Below are 18,778 nucleotides of genomic sequence, written 5' to 3'. Positions count from 1 at the left end.
GGAATGATAGATGGGTGAACTCAAATAACCACTTGTTACAAACAAGATAAGCAGGTAAACTTGAAAAACAGGATAAATCAAACCTTAGAAAGAACTTGGATACTGTTCTTTGGTATTTAATTAGCAATGTTTGCCAAACCCCACCTGCCTTTTCTGGCTCATCCTGTCCATCTCTTTATAACCACAGCTAACTTATCTTCTAATGGCAACCACCAGCTGGATGACGCACCTTTTTAATAAAATTGAAATGATCTCAAACTTCTTTGTTGAACTCTACACTCAGTTCAGATAATTCCACAGACATTAAAAATACAAAAATCTCGATCTTTGCTAAAATAAAACGTGGATAGTAGATTTGCATCATGGGGAGAAACTGACGATCTGCTCTCTGTAATTCTATCATGGACTTGAAAGAAAAGGGGCTTAATTTACAGTAACAGCCATTCAGAATGTCCCTTTGCAGTCAAACGCCAGCTGAATGGCAACCCTATTCCCTGCAACTCCCAGCAATATCCCCTCCAACTTCCAGCCACTGGGTGTGCACATTTCACACCCTTTCATTGAATTACAGGGTCTGACCAAGAGATTACACTTCTCTTTAGATCTTAAGTCCACAAATCATGACAGAAAAAAATATTTTAGTACAAAGATTGGTGTTTAAAAAGGAATTACAGGGGACCAGCCAAGGACCCATTAAGGAAAATGGGGAAATTCTGAATGTCTACTACTTTAGCATGTATCTTCAAAAGTCTAAACCCTTAAATAGTTGGAATCCCCCTCCAACAACAAGGCCACATTGTTTTACGAGGAGACTATGTCATGGATTGGTTTCAACGGCTACTACACTCAACTCTGGACTTCTAAATGCAACTAGGAGGCTTAAAATGAGTAAACTGATATCCTAGCCAACAATTCCCTTTTGAACTTATTAGAAGGGCCTGAAGTGAAAGACCGCAGGTTTCATAGCAGGGTAAAAATACAGAATATGTTGTTGCTTCGCCTCGGGGCTAAAACTCAAACATTTCTCTCTGGGTTTATCCATTTCTCTCTCCCTCTGCAGAAAGTGGGGAAAAGGCAGACTGGCTATATATTCTAGGAAAGGTACAGTTGTTGAATGCTGACAATGGTTCATTTCACCCAATGTTTATTGTGTCCAGTATGTCCTGAACCTGGCCTGTCTGGGTAACTGTACATTAAATACAGTTTCAAAGTCAGAGTTCTGATAACGTGGAGGGGTCTTAATCTGCTGTGAAAGTTCTTTTGCAATCTTATAGACAGGCTATCCTTTAAAAGAGCTGAGATTAGAGAGATATCCATCCATCCATCTTCTCTTACTTCTTCTGTCAGGGTCACGGTGGGGCCAGTGCCTACTGAATCTCTGGCAATCTTAGGATGAAAGGCAGGATACATCCTGGACAGGTTGCCAGTTTGTCACAGGACAGATTAGAGAGATACTGTATATACTGTACTTCTTTATAGTAGGTCCATTAGTGGCCAATTTATGCATATTAAGACTACAGGTTATAATCCTTAAACAAATCTGTATTATTAGGAAAAAGGATTGTTCTGCATGACTGGTAACGCTCTGTTTAGCGTAATGGTTCATGCAATTTCTACCATATGTTGGTTTACATTGCAGATTTGCTTCAAAACCTGCTAGTTGAAAAGAGATAACTTACCAAAACGGGAATGAAAAGTTTGCTAATTCCATTACTAATAAAATGAGCAAATAAAAACTTGTACAAAATTTATACCATGCCCATGATTTTAAATATTTGTGTCTATACAAAAAGAATACATTTGATAAGAAACATATTTCACTTATTTTCTACTGTCATCCTCTTAAAGGTCCATTTTAGGTTATTTTATTCCATGCGGTATGTCACTGAGGTCAGCTCAGAGTGTCAAGCAAAAGTGTCATACACAAATATTTTCAACGGTCCCTCACATAAAGGCTATAGAAGCTGTGTCACATGCACATACGGGAGGGCAACAGGCAGCCGTTGTCTTCACAATATTACCCTCCCTTTGATTTGAATACACACTCACAAACACACACTCTGGCTGGCCTGAGGTCAGACAGGCAAGTCTTGTTATGCAGTCTCTGCTCACAAGTTCCAGATTAATTGGGCTGAACTTCCCATAGCTGTCTGCAGGCACTGATGCAACTTCAATTAGAGTAACACACACACAGACACATGCATGCACTGTCTTCCTCTTTTCTCGCTGATGCTGTTTGTAAATCACAGGAAAAACAAAACTCCTGAGTAAAGGAGAGAGGGAGAACAAAGATGTACATGCATTTACAAGTTCCTGTAGGGGCCTGCAGGTGTTTTTTAGTACATTCATCATGCATCCCTGCTGTTTGGTGGCATTCTTCCACATCTTAATGCCTGCTCACACTTGGGGTGGATGTGTTCAGCCTTGACCTTCCCACTCCAGGTTTTTCATACAGACATCTGCATCTAAACTATGGGCTGCTCAATCAGTTGGAGATCATTCTAGACATCAATTAAATCAGCATTTCAAAGAGAATGATCTTAAGCATTACAAAAAAAATCTACCCTATGTTAGAGCTTATACTTTCTTCAGGAAATTCAGGATAAAGATATTCTGTTTTAAATGGAAAACATAAAACCAAATTCATTGTTGTTTGTTGTGCACTGTAGGTAAAAAAAGAGTAAGGAAGACATTCCCAAGTCAGGAAATACAGTACATACTATAGAGACATTGGGTCATCTCCAAGATAGACATGATCATTGAACCTCACGAGGTAAGTCCTAATAACCAGATGTCCGAAGCATCTCAAATGACACCATTAGAGGAAGAACAGAAGAGGCTCTACAGTGATCTACTTATCTCATCTCCTAATTGAAAAGCACGCGGATGTGTTTTGTCAATTAATGCACATTAGCTGGCACCTTTAAGAGGTACTGGATGGAGACAGATTGCTGGACTTCCACTGTAGCTGGTAGTCTTGGCATAACTGTTGATGCATCTGAATAGGAGATATATCTTTGTTAAATATGTTTAGGTCAGAGCGAAATCTGCTGCTTCTTGAGATCTTTAAGCCTCCACAGGTTCTAGTTAAGACCCCAAATCTGCAGGTTTGGCATTGATAGGGCCATGAAATATGTTCATTTTGTATAAATAACAGCTATTGGTTGAAAAGTGGGGAACATTCTGGACAGCTGGAGGATTGCGGAGTACCAGGAGAGAATCCACAGACTACCATGCAAACTCCTTGTAGAAAGATCCCGATTTAATTTCTTTTAGAAGGAAGAAAATACCATATGAGAACATTTTCTTAATGGCTGATGATCAGGAGATTTGGGTTGGATAGAAAAAGCAAAAGGATAAATCTGTATCAGTTAAAAAAAAAACTTTATAGAACAGCTTTCATACAACAAGCCATGCACAAAAACCTAAATATAAAATTAAACTAGGGGATGTTGTGAAAACAAGGCTGAGAACCCAGTAAACATTGGTGTAAAATACATGGTAATAAGGAGACATTAATAATTCTAACAAGCATAGATTATCAAGACCTTAAAATATATATATAAAAAACAAATATCATCAATAATATCAAGATGCAACAACTTGGGTAAATACAACATACAAAACTAGAATATGCTTAGAATTGAGCTGGTAGTATAGGGGTTCTTTCAGGGGAGGTCAGGGGATCAACTGACCACACCTCGCCGAATTAGACGTTGCAGAATCTCCTAAAACACTGAATATGCTGAACTTTCTATGTATTTTTTTTTTCAATTATGGGCGTATACATAGAGCATTCATAACGAGTCTAGAAATTATGTCCAATGACAGCCTAACTTATGCATAACACACGGCAGCGTAATGCCCATGAAATGATGGACAACCCTCTCTTGAGGGGAGCAGCGATGCGCACAGAGGTGCCCAGCCTGCATAAAAATATGTGTTTGATTGCCGTATTAACCTAGTTGCTCTTTGCCACCTGCCCCCCCAAAAAAGAATAAATAAACAGGGAAAAGAAAAAGCAAATTTGCAGTCGCAGCAGATTGAGCGTCATGTCTGTTAGGAAGTTTGTGGCCGTGGGCTTGAAGGCAGGGAGAATCCATCACACGCACCTTCACGCTCACCCTATGATGGAGAAGAGGTCTGGAGGAAAACTGACGGTTTCCTCATGTGAACATCCATTTTATACCAAAACACTGTCAATACGCCATTATACAGTAGCTGTAAGTTAGAAACACGTTCACTGGTCGTCTGGAACACGTCATATAAATTGGTACATGCTGGACATAAGTTCTTGATAAGTAACGCGTAAGTTATTTGCAAGTTACTCATAGGTTTTGGATAAGCTAGACGCCACCAATTGTGAGTAACTTACACTTAACGTATGTCAATGATCAGATAACTTACATATACAGGTGCTGGTCATAAAATTAGAATATCATGAAAAAGTAGATTGATTTCAGTAATTCCATTTAAAAAGTGAAACTTGTATATTATATTCATACATTACATACAAACTCATATATTTCAGATGTTTATTTTGTTTAATTTTGATGATTACAAATGACAACAAATGAAAATCTCAAATTCATCATATCAGAAAATTAGAATATTACTGAAGACCAATAAAAACAAAGGATTTATAGAAATGTTGGCCAACTGAAAAGTATGAACATGAAAAGTATGAGCATGTACAGCACTCAGTATTTAGTTGGGCCTCCTTTGGCCTGTATTACTGCAGCAATGCGGCGTGGCATGGAGTCGATCAGTCTGTGGCACTGCTCAGGTGCTATGATAGCCCAGGTTGCTCTAATAGTGGCTTTTAGCTTATCTGAATTGTTGGGTCTGGTGTATTGCATCTTCTTCTTCACAATACCCCATAGATTTTCTATGGGGTTAAGGTCAGGAGAGTTTGCTGGCCAATTAAGAACAGGGATACCATGGTCCTTCAACCAGGTACTGGTAGCTTTGGCACTGTGTGCAGTTGCCAAGTCCTGTTGGAAAATGAAATCTGCATCTCCAAAAAGTTGGTCAGCTGCAGGAAGCATGAAGTGCTCTAAAACTTCCTGGTATGTGGCTGCGTTGACCCTGGACCTCAGAAAACACAATGGACCAACACCAGCAGATGACATGGCACCCCAAACCATCACTGACTGTGGAAACTTTACACTGGACTTCAAGCAACGTGGATGAAGTGCCTCTCTTCTTTTCCTCCAGACTCTGGGACCTTGATTTCCAAAGGAAATGCAAAATTTACTTTCATCAGAGAACATGACTTTGGACCACTCACCAGCAGTCCAGTCCTGTTTCTCTTTAGCCCAGGCAAGACGCTTCTGACGCTGTCTGTGGTTCAAGAGTGGCTTGACACAAGGAATGCGACAGCAGAAACCCATGTCTTTCATACGTCTGTGTGTGGTGGTTCTTGAAGCACTCACTCCAGCTGCAGTCCACTCTTTGTGAATCTCCCCCACATTTTTGAATGGGTTTTGTTTCACAATCCTCTCCAGGGTGCGGTTATCTCTCTTGCTTGTACACTTTTTTCGACCACATCTTTTCCTTCCCTTCGCCTCTCTATTAATGTGCTTGGACACTGAGCTCTGTGAACAGCCAGCCTCTTTAGCGATGACCTTTTGTGTCTTGCCCTCCTTGTGCAAGGTGTCGATGGTCGTCTTTTGGACAACTGTCAAGTCAGCAGTCTTCCCCATGATTGTGTAGCCTATAGAACTAGACTGAAAGACCATTTAAAGGCTTTTGCAGGTGGTTTGAGTTAATTAGCTGATTAGAGTGTGGCACCAGGGGCCATCAATTTTGAACCTTTTCACAATATTCTAATTTTCTGATATGATGAATTTGAGATTTTCATTTGTTGTCATTTGTAAACATCAAAATTAAACAAAATAAACATCTGAAATATATGAGTTTGTATGTAATGTATGAATATAATATACAAGTTTCACTTTTTAAATGGAATTACTGAAATCAATCTACTTTTTCATGATATTCTAATTTTATGACCAGCACCTGTAACTTATGGCCCACGTATGAGCATACGCTAGCATTCTCAACGTACTTGCCATATGGTGGCATGTGCCAGCGTGTTCCAGCGTACTTCAGCATTCTCATAATTTATACAAAACTTACCCATAACTTATCCAACGTATGCCAGCATTTTTGCCAGATTTTCCAACAGGCATACACTGGTTTAAATCGTCAAGGTGTGACAGGGGTTTTAGTGTGTCACTTAGTTTTGCTTTTTACTGTATGCCTTCCCTTGTTAGTTCATTTTTCCATGCTCATTGTCAGATGATTTCTTTAATCCATTTTCACAGGTTTACATTAGTTTTCTTTCTTTTAAGTAAGGTTCATTTGTTAGATCTTTTTGGCAACTCGATCCAGTGCTGCTTTTGCTTCATACTGCATGTATTCCTGCCACCCTGCTTTATCCCTTCTCAGTTCTATACTGCTTCAATACCTTGCAAACTCTGTTTACAAGGTATTGTAAACAATTAATCACTCTGGTACATTTTTTTTCTTATGATTTTAAACCTTAAACTCACTCTGCTAATGTACCTCGGTCTGTCTGTATGCATAAATATAATCTGATACTTGAGGTAGTACAAACAGAAAGAACTGGTGCAGAATAAGTTCTATCACCAGTTTAGCACTGGGGCTGATTTGGTGGAGATCCCCTATTACTGTTCACTCCATTACATATTTGATCTGATCTAGTAATTATTAAATTACTTTTCAATTTGCGGCTTCCTTTGCTTCCAGCCCTTGTATAGGTGCCAACTTTTAGATGTATAAAATGTAAAGTATAAAAAAAGGCAGGAATAATGATTGATTAAAAGACCTCATTCAATTGAGGATAAAAACAGTCATTGTAAGCGGGTTTTCTTTGAGAAGAACATTATTTTTCGATGTAAAGTCTGCAGTATGTAGGCATGCAGATAATCACTATACAAGAGAAAGAACAGATGAGAGGCAAAGGTCAGAAACTTAACATCAATTTAAAGTCTTCATCATTTTAAAAACGCTTCAACTGCATCTTTCGTTTCCTTTCTTCATATAATGCAACCATCTGTCTCATGTTTACATTAATCGACTGAAATCAGTTAACATCTGCTGTGCCACTGTTCTAGAGTGTAGGCAGTGGTTAATTCAAACACCAGTGAAACAGTTCAAAACATAAAAGCATAAAAAAGAGCCCCCCCTCCCATCCATCCCCTCCTAAAAAAGAACACAGGAAGAAAAACCTCAAAAATTACCGGTATAAACTTGATCATGAAACACAGATTAGGGATGTTTGGTGTCAGCTGATGTTGTTTATGTCATTTGCTGCAACAACAACCCAAAGTCTAAGAGGTTGCTTCAGAGATTTATTTGCTGAAACCAAATTAATTTAATAAACTCCACACTGTTACCACTTTTTCTGCCACAATAAAACCAAATGGGGAAGAATGTATAAAAGCCCTAAATCATCCCTTAATTAGTGCATCTATGGATTAGGCCTGAATGATTTTGCCAAAAACCTAAATTGGGATTTTTCAAACAATTTCAACTGGAACATGACCGTGAAAGTATGCTTGTCCAAAATCCTTCATCATAGGACTTTACTGTTACTGTTGCTTTAAAAAAGGCCTCTTTCTACTTGCATGCATGGATCTGTGCGCTAGCTGCAACTCTCTCCCATTCTGCATGGCAGCAAACCCATTTAAAGCAGATTACTGCCACCTAAAGGGCGGGAGTGAGAAAGTCATTTTTTTGTTAAATAAAAAAACTAATTGAACTTCATTAATCTCACCTTGGAGAAGTTTACCTCTGCATTTGACCCTTCCCGTTAGGGAACAGTGGGCTGCCGTCGTCCGGCTCCCGGGGAGCAGTGTAGGGTTAAGGACCTTGCTCAAAGACCCAGAGTGGCAGTCTGTGGGGGTGGGACTCAAACTTAGAACCTCCGAATTCCAAGCTCTATGCCCTAAATGTAATTTGACCAAAATTAAGTGCCTCTGTATTTAAAAAAAATTAAGTGCCTCTGGTTTGAAATTGCAAGATCATTTGGCAAATGCAAGCAGTTCCCCAAATCTACAGTGCATTACTTTTCATAAAATGTTAACTGTGGATTTCCGGTAAGTAGCGCTTAAAAGCACATACGATCAACTTAAAAAGTTACACCATAATAAACTATGGTGACTCAGTTGACCAACTAAGGGCTCATTTTGTGTATATAAACACTTTCTGTATTAATTTCTCCAAATACTTATTATATTCATAAAACATAGCAATGAGTTCATTTAAAATGTCTTCAGACATTCAAAGCAGCTTCCTTTCAGTGCCACTGGAAAACCTAAAGGCCCAGTAGAAAGAAGCAGATGTGATGTTAATGTTTGTAATGGTAGGACAGGGAGGTCTTTTTCCTGTTCTACCTCCAAAACATCTGCTTGGCACATATTTCATCTCACAGTGTATTTTCAAAGACTTTTTGACTCTATGACGTTATACTGCTGCAGATTTGTTTGTACCTCATTACTGTTATCTCCCAGGTCCTTTTCATTCCCCTGCATTTAAAGTGTAACACACCCCTAAGGTTGGGCGCAGGGAATCGAATGGAACCGTTCCATTGACTCTACACTTATCATAAGATTAGGTCATGCAAAGGAGAGAGCATATTTAGAATACTTTTATACAGACAAACCCAACATTAGTCAAAAAGATGAGAATGACTAATGCTTCGCAAATAAAGGTTCCCTGAGGGAATTTGTTCCCCCGCTATTCAGAGCGCACATTCTGCAGGAAGATCGCAGCCAGTTTTATCCGTTATTCCTTTTACATTATGTTTTAGCCTTGTTTTGTACATTTCTCTGTCCACATAAGTAAAACATTATTACTCACATGTCTAATTTAGCGGAATTAACGGTTAACCATTCAAGGTTTCTGTAAATTTCTGATTAATCTTCAGATTATTTCAAAAATTGATAGATCAAAGTCAGAGATGGTTCCCACCTGAAAATGACGGGATGCTCATTCTGGATGAGGACGGGTTCCTGCACCCCAAGCAGAGGATTTTATGTCAATAAGGGTTTTTTCATAAATGAATAAATAGTTTGGTTTTCCTCAGTTGTTTATCAGCCCATCCACATTCTAACCATCACTTACAGTTGTGAGGTATGGATCAAGACAGAAAATGAGAGTCCAGATTCAAGCCACACAAGTGAGCTCCCTCAGTGAGTTTTGCCCCTGAGAAAAAAATTATTTGCTATTAAAAGTGGATTTCTGAGCACAGCTGCTGCTCCTCAACACTAAAAGTTATCTATTGAGACTGATCTCAGTAGGACTCCTCCCGAAAGGCTCCCATTGGAGGTTGTCTGGGCATGTCTCATTTGAAAGGACGCTCGGGGTGAACCCTGAACTACAGAAAAATCAAGGATATTTTTACCAATTACAGTGTCTTTATCCTCCTCTCCTACCAAAGATCTCAAAAAGCTGAAATTTCAGACTGCACTTGAAGGTGCCTCCAAGATTTTTGTAGTAGATCCTTCTGGTCTTCTAAGAGAAAATTGCAGGCCAATTCAGCTCCTTAAAATGCTCCTCAGTCCATACTAAAACCAGTATCAAAACATCCTGACTAGTATGCAGCTTTGTAGCCTTATTTACAAAACACAACAAAAAACTACTGTGCACTTGTGTTCTTAATTATTTCCCTTAGAACCATCATAGACCTCTTCAAGAATTTAATCCATTGGATTGGATTACTCTTGCCTGCTTTTATTATTCATATTCATCAATGAGTCAAAAATTTCAGTTAAGGCCATTCAGCCATGGATCCCATGTCAAAGGAAAAAAGTGCCACAGGGAAGATTATGGGGAGTGTAGAAAGAGGGATTGGGGATTCCAGTTTGACAGGAGAGGGAAGATTCAGAGCTGGGAACCCTAAAAAGAAGTTTAATGAAGACATACTAAATAAAGAGGTTAGGATGTCAGCCTTGCAAGGAAGATATGCACCTACAGAAAGAGAAGAGGAGAGGAGAGAATTTTCTAAGAACGCATAAGCGTCAAACAATAAAACCACACGTGAGCTCAGAGGAGCCATACATAGCAACAGAATCACCAGCCGACTCCCTGTTGTTCCCCGGTTTGCCCCCTCCAGTTTTTCTTCTTGTCCTGTTTTACACAGACTTCTTCCCTCCCTCTGTCTATTCATGGTTATCAGAGGTTTCACTCAATAGAATATATTTCCCTGGTTGCTAGGCAATTCCATAAAGCACTGAGAACGACCAAAGTGTTATAAATAATGTATTTGCATTATCTAATCAGCTGACAACCGCCCCCACCAACACAGCCAGAGAGAGAGGGAGAGAGATGGGTGAGCATTTGATAATTGGAACGCGATTAATTCAATGAGCACAAGTCCTCATCCTGAGAGCGTGCATGCATATGTGAGGCCGCGTGCGAATATGCCTCCGTTGGAGAAGGGTAAAAGTGGAAGCGTGTTTGCCTGTGAGTCTGACTGACTCACAGCAGGCTCCACTACAGAGCGAAAGGGATGAGACATTGAAGATGCTGGGAGTGGGTCGGATTCCATGCATACCATCGCCGGAAGCATGAGCCACATTCAGGATCAGCTACCAATCAACATGTTTGCACGGGTACCAGAAACCACAGGTTCAGACGGGTAAATCTGTTAGAGCTGCTGCAACCATGATGGACAAACAGGATACGTGCTGCTAGCTAGCATTCCAAAAATTACATTAAACATCTTTCATCTACAGCATGCCGTTTAGACCTCCCTTTACCAAACCTTAAACCTTGAGCAGACTGGAGCTTTGTGTGTACGCCCCATCATCGTATTCTCAGTCTAACAATCTAACACACTTGTAGACACTTGTAGACATGGTTATCAACTAAGGTACTAGAACACAATTTTTTAGAAAAGACTCAAAAACACTGGATTACTTTCTGCAATCCAACCAATTTTAGATGTTTTTGTTAATTCTCATTTTACTTTAAAATTAAATAAAATTAATAATTATATTTCGAAACCCTTAAACCTTTTCAACTGATTTATTTATGCTTGATGTGTCCATAATGTCTGACAGAATTTATCCATTTAGCAACTTGCAATAAGCATGAAACACTAAAAGTCGTGGAATAAGGCGACTCTAGAGGAGTTTAGGGAGGAAAAGAGAGAGTAGAAAACTGTGGGATATTTGATTTGAAAGAATCTGGGCTGTTGACACATGGCTGATGTGTGGCCCAAATTTTCTAATGCAGACTAGCCTGATAATACAGACTAAATGTGAGATTAAATGTGTAATTTAGTCTGGCCCCGATGAATGAGACATCGGAAGATCGTTGATGAGAATAACCCGTTGTTTTTCAAACCATGTCGCTGCCTATTGGCCAGCGCTCTGACCAATGAGCGCAAGTGACTGTGACGTAGTAAGTGTGACAGAAAGCTGGTGGGGGATTGTAAACGGCGAATACGTCCTTCTTAAAAATAAATGAGAGCAGAGCCTCTTCCTGCTCACGTTTCAACGAAAACCCCAAGTCTAATCTTTCCAAAACTGATTCCAAAGCTGAGTCAAACAAGAACTGTTAAATAGTTGTTGCCATCTTCCTTGTTTTGCTTTCTCCAGCATTGTGCAGCTTTGTCGTCACGCCCTAAAAACTCCTCCCACTTTGCATCCAAAAATTCAAAACACATCTCTGCGTTGTGATTGGCCCGCCAGTTCTAGGGCCTGAGGCCTTGATTGAGGCTAAAACACTCACAGGCAAAAATTATTTTGGCCGTGGGTGGGGCTAGATTACTAGGCTAAATGCAGACTCTTTTGTGAAGGAAAAAATATGGCGGAGGAGGCGGAGGAGCTTGGCTAGGCTCCTAAGTTTGTATCAACGTTTGGACAATTTCATGATCTAAAATTTGTGGGATTCACTTCGGGATGGCCTTTTCCTGTTCAGACATCACTGTGGACCAGTGCAAGGCAAAAACCATAAAGCCATGGATAAGACCTTTTATGCGAAAGATCTCAACTGACCTGCACAATGAACCACAGTGAGCATATTCAGAATGAATTAGAGACAGAAACTACAAGCAATGCACAATTGTTCAACATCAGTGTCTGACCTCACAGATGCTCTTCTGGAAGGAGAAGGGATCCAGATAAACATACTCTTAGAATTACCCAGGAGTTAAAATGGGTCAAAAACATTCTGAACATATAATAGAAAATTGTGAAATTTTTTAAAACATTATCTTTCATAGTTCTTAAAAATGTCATTTAAATCAGAAAAAATTGAATGAGAACGAGAGAAAATTACTGTCTCACCCCTTTGGGAGAGCATATTTCATTTGTTGCCAAGTAAATAAAAGCTTCAAACCATCTGAAGGATGGTCCCTCACAGTACAGTATGTACTTTTGCAGAATAATTGCTCAAGAGAAAAAAAAAAGATATCAACCAAGAATATCATCAGAATTCGCCTTAAGGCAGAGGAGAATAAATGGGCCACTGGCACACAATGTGTCCACAGCAGATCCAGTATAAAAATAAATGCTTGAAGCCTCGGCCGTCGAGTAGCAGAGACTGTAGGTTGCATTTTAGCAGGCTAATGCATGACACAATATTGGCAGTCTTTCAAATCAAATGTCCCACACAGTGTTTTCCTCTTTGTGTGTCTTCCATTAGCTCCTCTAATGTAGTCCTATTCCACGACTTTTGATGTTTCATGTTGAATCTTCGTATGTGGGTCAATTACAACCTCTCAAAATAAGTGCCCAAATCCAATTGCATACATTTAGTTCACTTAAAAAAAGGCACAAAGAGTCCTTATGTGCACCAAATCCATGGAGGAAAGCTGGCATGCACAAACAAACAAAGTATACTCACACCATCACACACAGGCACACACACAAGCTGAGAGCACATCTGTCCTGCAAGAGACCCAGAGCAGGACTCGGCCAGCTGGCTTTGTTTCAACTTTTCACCCCTAGGGATTGGTTCTCCCACAGGCCAAATAAGGAAGAGATACGAACCTCCGTCCACCCCTGGGACTGCACTTTCATACAGACACACAAAACCATCCAAAAGAGCACAGTAGGAGCAAACACATTAGCCTTATGTGGTAACAAGATGGCAAGATCCGAAGTCAAAATATCAGGCAGCACATCTACTGTAACCATGGAAACATACGCAGTTACTGTGTGTGTAGGATTGTCGTTGGGTGACAGTCTTGGTTTCTTGGGGGGGTATCCCTCCCTAAGATCCCTTTGCCATGACAACAGCGGGAGTTCAGAGGTCAGACTAGTAGTGCATAATCCAAAGGACCATCTGGAAGACAAACTGGCAGTGAAATGGGAAGTGAGAAGTGGGAGGAAGATTTTTATACTGTGACAGAGAGAAAACAGTTGATGGGATGTAATAAAAAAAAGGAGTAATATGGAGAGAAACTTTGAACTTTGTTGTCTATATTTAATAGTCTTTATATTTCTGCTTGAGAAAAGCACATTTATATTATAACTGTTGTGGGCGATCCTAGAAAATTGCATCAAGGCAAAAGCAAAAAAGAAAAAAAAGTGATGATCTTTGTATATTCTTTGATAGGATAGATGATATATAAGTAATACAGAGGGCTTCCTGTGACATATTAAACAGGAAAAACTTCCTGAGTTTTTTGGGCATGTACAAAGCCACTGATCTTTTCATGCCCAGATTGTAATGGTACATAACTGTTGAACACCTCTGTAGTGTGACAAATTATTCTTTTATAGCCAAATGGTTCTCACCACGAAGACGCATCTACCAATCCCAAATCTCCATGTGCCAAAAAATTGTAATGCCGCACTCTATTCAGACAGAAAGAAAATGGTCTATAGAGTACTTGCTTCTGGAATAAGGCACACACACCTCCAAATTGCATCAAGGCTTGGCTATGCTGGTTGATAAAGAGAGTAATAGTTCTGTTTTCCTTTTAGCACAGCAAAGTATCTTATAAATGCACTTAATGAAAGACAAAAAAAAAATCTGAGAATATAAAATGCTATTTACAGATTCTGATTTCATTACACACATCTATCTGGTAAAAAGATTGTCAGTGAAGGTTAGAAAAGAAAACTCTCAACACTTCCTGCAGTTTTACAAACATAACAATAAAAGCTCCAATGCATTGCAATCCTCTTAAAAACTTTAAGGTAGAAGGTACTGCTGATGTTTGGTTTTATTCATAGCAAACATGGAGAAGAAATAAGCAGTTCTTTTGTTCTGCTATCCTGAAACAGGCTAACAGAAACCTGCAAAAATGCCAAAAACCTGAGCTCCTTTAAATCAGGTGTAGAATCAATTCGTTCAGGATTGCCTTTAACTATAAACTGCATTATTCATTTGAGTCTGTAGAACAATTTTTATCTACTTTTATCTAATTATGCCAATGCAATGTAATGTTTCTGTTTTTTCTCAAGTTTTTATTGTGTAAGGAACTTAAAATTGTCTAAGTATTTAGATATATTATACAAATGAACCTGCCTTGCCTTGCATATGAACCTAAGGCAGAGAGCAATTGCACTTACAACCCTCAGGTGTCCGTCAACTGTTTTCTTTCCAACAATAAAAAAAAAATCATTGCTCAATTCAGGTCTCACATAAACACCTCCACCAACTTGTAGGTTAAAGTCAACCGGGGGTCAATAAATATGGAGGTAAAGAAGAGAACATGGGAATAGACAGGAAACATCTTACCTAAATTAAAAGACAAAGGGTATGATCTTCAGATTCCAAATGTGAGATGCAAAAATAATCATTTCATTTTAGTAAATGCAATAAGTGGCTGCTTAAGGACGATCTTCAAAAACTGTGCAGACCAATTTGGTTCCCCTCTTTAACATGAGCAGGTTGTGTGTTCTACGTGCAGTTTGAGAGGATAGATGGGATTCAAAGTCATGTAGATGGAGGTAATAATGATACATATTAAAAAAGAAATGATATTGATAGTGCAAAATAACATTTATAGTGAACTCAATGCATCTCAAGGTGCTAAGACAAAAGAAAACAAAACATAACCGCTTCACTTTTCACTGTCCTGCTATAATAATTTGACCTAGCCTGAAGTTTTTTAATCTTTTTAATTAATAATATTATGTTACTATTGTTATTTATGACAGTGTTTACATGCACACAGAATCTCTCTCCATTCTCTGCATTGCATCAATGCCTCCTTTGTGTCAACAATGACTGCAGATATTTTTGCATGTCAGTTTGCTCCTAACTTCCAGCAGTAATATAAAAGACACTAAAACTGCAGCTGATTTGGAAAAGCTGATCTGCATATTGATAAAGACACATAAAAAAAAAGAAAAAAAGAAAAAGGTTTGCACAAGCTGCCCTGCTGAATTTCAAACGCAAATCTCTTTGCACCTTCAGTGAAGATCTGCTCTGCACGTACAAATACGTCTGTACCTGCTTTAAGAAATATAAACCTTCTGAAGATCAGGCTCAAAAACTTCAATCACAGGAGTAAAACTTAGATCAGTCGAGATGGAGGGGAAGACTGATGGATGAAAAAAAGATAATAGACAACTGACTGTTATGACCTTAATGTGCTTGGTGCTCATGGATGTTTTAGTAACTGTCAGAGACAATATCAAGCACTAAAGAACTTCCCTGGTAGTAACTTAGAAGCAGTGGTGCATTTGACATTATGCTTCTTTTATCTAATGTCTTAAATATCTATGAGCTCTGTTATTACGCCATGTTACATCACATGGATCTGACAGCAGAAACACTCTGCCGCCCAAGAAAATGAGTTGCAAGGAATTATAGAATTTTATGTAAATCTCAAATTAATGAACCTTCCTCCAGCATGTGTGAGTCGATGTCTGGTGTAACAAACTAAGAAATGTAATTTTCTAAGTCAATGAGGCAACATCATCCTGAATGTGGCATTTTGGCTTATGTGGCACCCTTCAGTCTAATGCAGCCCCTTGTAAAGGTACGTGAAAAGCCCCCGGATCAATCATTCATTGCAAAAATAAAACAAAAATAAATCAATCAATTACCAGTTACATTTAGTGGCATCTGTAACAACTTGAATACAACTGAAATCATTACAAGCGTGCATGTTTAAACTGATAGTTTACTTTCTAAAAACAATTTCTAAAGGTTGAATGAGAAATCCATGATTTGCCTCCTCCCTTGGGTATAAAGCTCATAATGTCAATGATGCCAGCTTGTTCTAGTGATTCTTCAAAATGAGAAAAAAGAAAAACAAATTCAAAGTCCTATTTTGTGTTAAAGGTAAGGCAGACGTTGATTTTCATAAAAGGTGGAGCCAAAACTTAGACCCATTCAAGCACTCCTTATTCATTATGCTGGAGGAGTTTCAGAGAAACTGAAGCGTTTATTTATCAAACCCCAAAACATATCAGGGCAAAGACTGGTTCACCTCAAGGTCCTCCGGCATGAACAGAGTAACGATCTATACACCGATAGATGGCAGGAGGGATTTGACCAGATATACATTCGCTAAAGAAAGCAGCAACTGGCAGAAATGATGACCCAGGATAGAAAAGCACCATCATCAGACCAACATTTAGCAGATATCTGCACTCTGCAGGCCAGTGGTTCCTCTTTCAAGGATGATGTTCTCATCCTGGATAGGGAGACAGGGTGGTTAAAAAGATCAACTGATCCATTTTCATGAGGAGAAACCATCAACTGTACCGTTAAACAGTACAGTGTAAAGAGATTTAAGTGGTGAGTAGGACTACAGTAGAAAAGCCCACTTTTTACTTACCTTTTATTGATAGCAAATGTGCCAACCAATATGGAAGAGATTTTTTGCTTTATGTAAGTAAATGTTGTAAACAGATGGATCTGAATTTGTTGTTCGCACAAATGTCAAAGCTAATTAAGAAGACCTAAATTAAGCACTTAATCTATTAGTTCAGGCATGGATGTTGACTACACATGCATGACTAGACTAATAGAACGACACAAAGAGCAGTGTTTTTTTAATTCTATTATTAAGCTTGATTGGCTGCACAGTGGAGCAGTGGATAGCACTGCTGCCTTGCAGAAAGAAGGTTTTGGATTCTGTTCCTTTCTGCATGGATTTTGCATTTTCTCCCTGTGCATGTGTGGTTTCTCTGGGTACTCCGGTTTCCTCCCACAGTCCAAAAACATGACTGTTAGGTCAATTGGCTTATCTAAATCCGCCTTAGGTGTGTTTGAATGGTTGTTTGCCCTGTTTGTCTCTGTCTTTCCCTGCGATGGACTGGTGACCTGTCCAGGATGTACCCCGCCTCTTGCCCAATGACAGCTGGAGATAGGAACCAGAATCCTTCACGACCCCAGCTGGGATAAGCATGACAAAAAATGGATGGATATTCATTTTAAAGCCAAAATCCTTTTCAGTCACTCACCATTTGCACCAGTATGTGCTCTCCCGTTGGATGGATGGCAAGGGCCTCATCGTACAGTGCCTTGGCTTCGTCCATTTGGCCCCTCCGCTCAGCCAGGCGACCCCGCTGCAGGAGCACCGAGTGGGAGCTGGGGAAGAGTGAGCTGGCCTCTGCGAAGCAGAACTGGGCTTCCTTTAGCCGGCCGTCTGCCATGAATAGCTCCCCTGCAGGAAAGAGAGGATTGGGGAGAGCTTGCTTAAGGAACACAGAACAGGAAAAAAAGATAACATAAGAAAATATTTTATAAATCTACATTTTATTTTTCTATATTTATCCAAACATGAAAAATATAATTTATTCTACTCTTTATCAGGCTTGGGCGGGCTTCTCTGTTCAAATAACCACATGAAAAAATAATTATTGCCGGAGACATATAAACTACCAAGTCATAGTATAAAATCTGCAATTGTCAGATACTCAGATAAACACAAACTCTTTCAAAGGATGAAATAGAGATTGGCTGCAGAGTAAAGCTTGTGTTGACAAGAAACTACTGCCTAAATATGGCCATCCAATATGAAAGCTGTGGGCGTCCTTTCCCCGCTGCTGGGAAGATGAGGACAAACCCCAGACACAAAACACTTAATTACAAAATGAATCACGCCCACAAGCACCTCACTCTCCAATGAACTGAAGCAAAGAGCCCAGGGAAGAACCTGCCTTTGAGGATAATGTTGGCCAGTTGCAGGGCAGGAAACTGGAGCAGTGAGCCATCAGTCATTTATAAGAGTGGACCGTGGGTCCACACCTGGAGAGACCATAAGGATGGAACCCTCATGTGGAAGTGTGAGAGACTGGTTGAGCTGAGCTGGGTAAATATACTGAAAGCTCCGTCTGCCTCTGCGAGTCCAGGTCTCCGTGTGTGTGTGTGTGTGTGTGTGTGTGTGAGAGAGAGATCGAGGGTGTTTTGTTTGTTTACCTGTGCCTCACAAATGCACAGATGGGAAACACTTAATGCATGCATGCTACCTCTATGGGATGTCGGCTCCAAGCCTCGGGGTTCCTGTGCATAATTTCAGGAGGACAGATCGGGTTATGCAAGGTATCCTCCTGCTCCTCACCTGAGCTCTTGGAGAATTAAACCAAGCAAAACAGTCCTTGTTTAGCCTTTTTGGTTCTAAGAAGTCTCTCACATATCTCCTATGATATAAAACTGCTACTCAGGACATCAACATTGTTTTTTCCAGCAGATTCTGATCCATAGTAGCTGAAGACTTTTTTATCTGTGGATTTATTTACTGTGTGTCCAGGCTAATATCCTTTTATCAAGGGTTGAATGTTTGGGTTGATGATTAAAAAAGGCTTTTCCAACTGACGAGTATTTAAAAACA

The 18,778-nt window shown here is 39.5% G+C and overlaps 1 protein-coding gene across 3 annotated transcripts in view; it reads right to left on the bottom strand.

Annotated features, from left to right (window-relative positions):
* ttc7a (tetratricopeptide repeat domain 7A) overlaps positions 1-18,778 on the bottom strand; it is a 71,509-nt gene that overhangs the window by 4,204 nt on the left and 48,527 nt on the right. For 2 of the 3 annotated variants that reach the window (XM_038299489.1, XM_038299491.1), the window contains one exon: positions 17,409-17,611. In XM_038299489.1, the coding sequence (XP_038155417.1) occupies positions 17,409-17,611 (203 nt within the window). Of the gene's footprint in view, positions 1-17,153; positions 17,306-17,408; positions 17,612-18,778 lie in introns of those variants that run through there. The other variant, XM_038299490.1, reaches the window with a different exon arrangement.

Source organism: Cyprinodon tularosa, unplaced genomic scaffold (assembly GCF_016077235.1).
Source record: "Cyprinodon tularosa strain WSP-4 unplaced genomic scaffold, ASM1607723v1 ctg43, whole genome shotgun sequence".
Lineage (NCBI taxonomy): Eukaryota > Metazoa > Chordata > Actinopteri > Cyprinodontiformes > Cyprinodontidae > Cyprinodon > Cyprinodon tularosa.
Note: the sequence above shows the minus strand (reverse complement) of the source record. Positions and strands in the feature narration are given on the sequence as shown.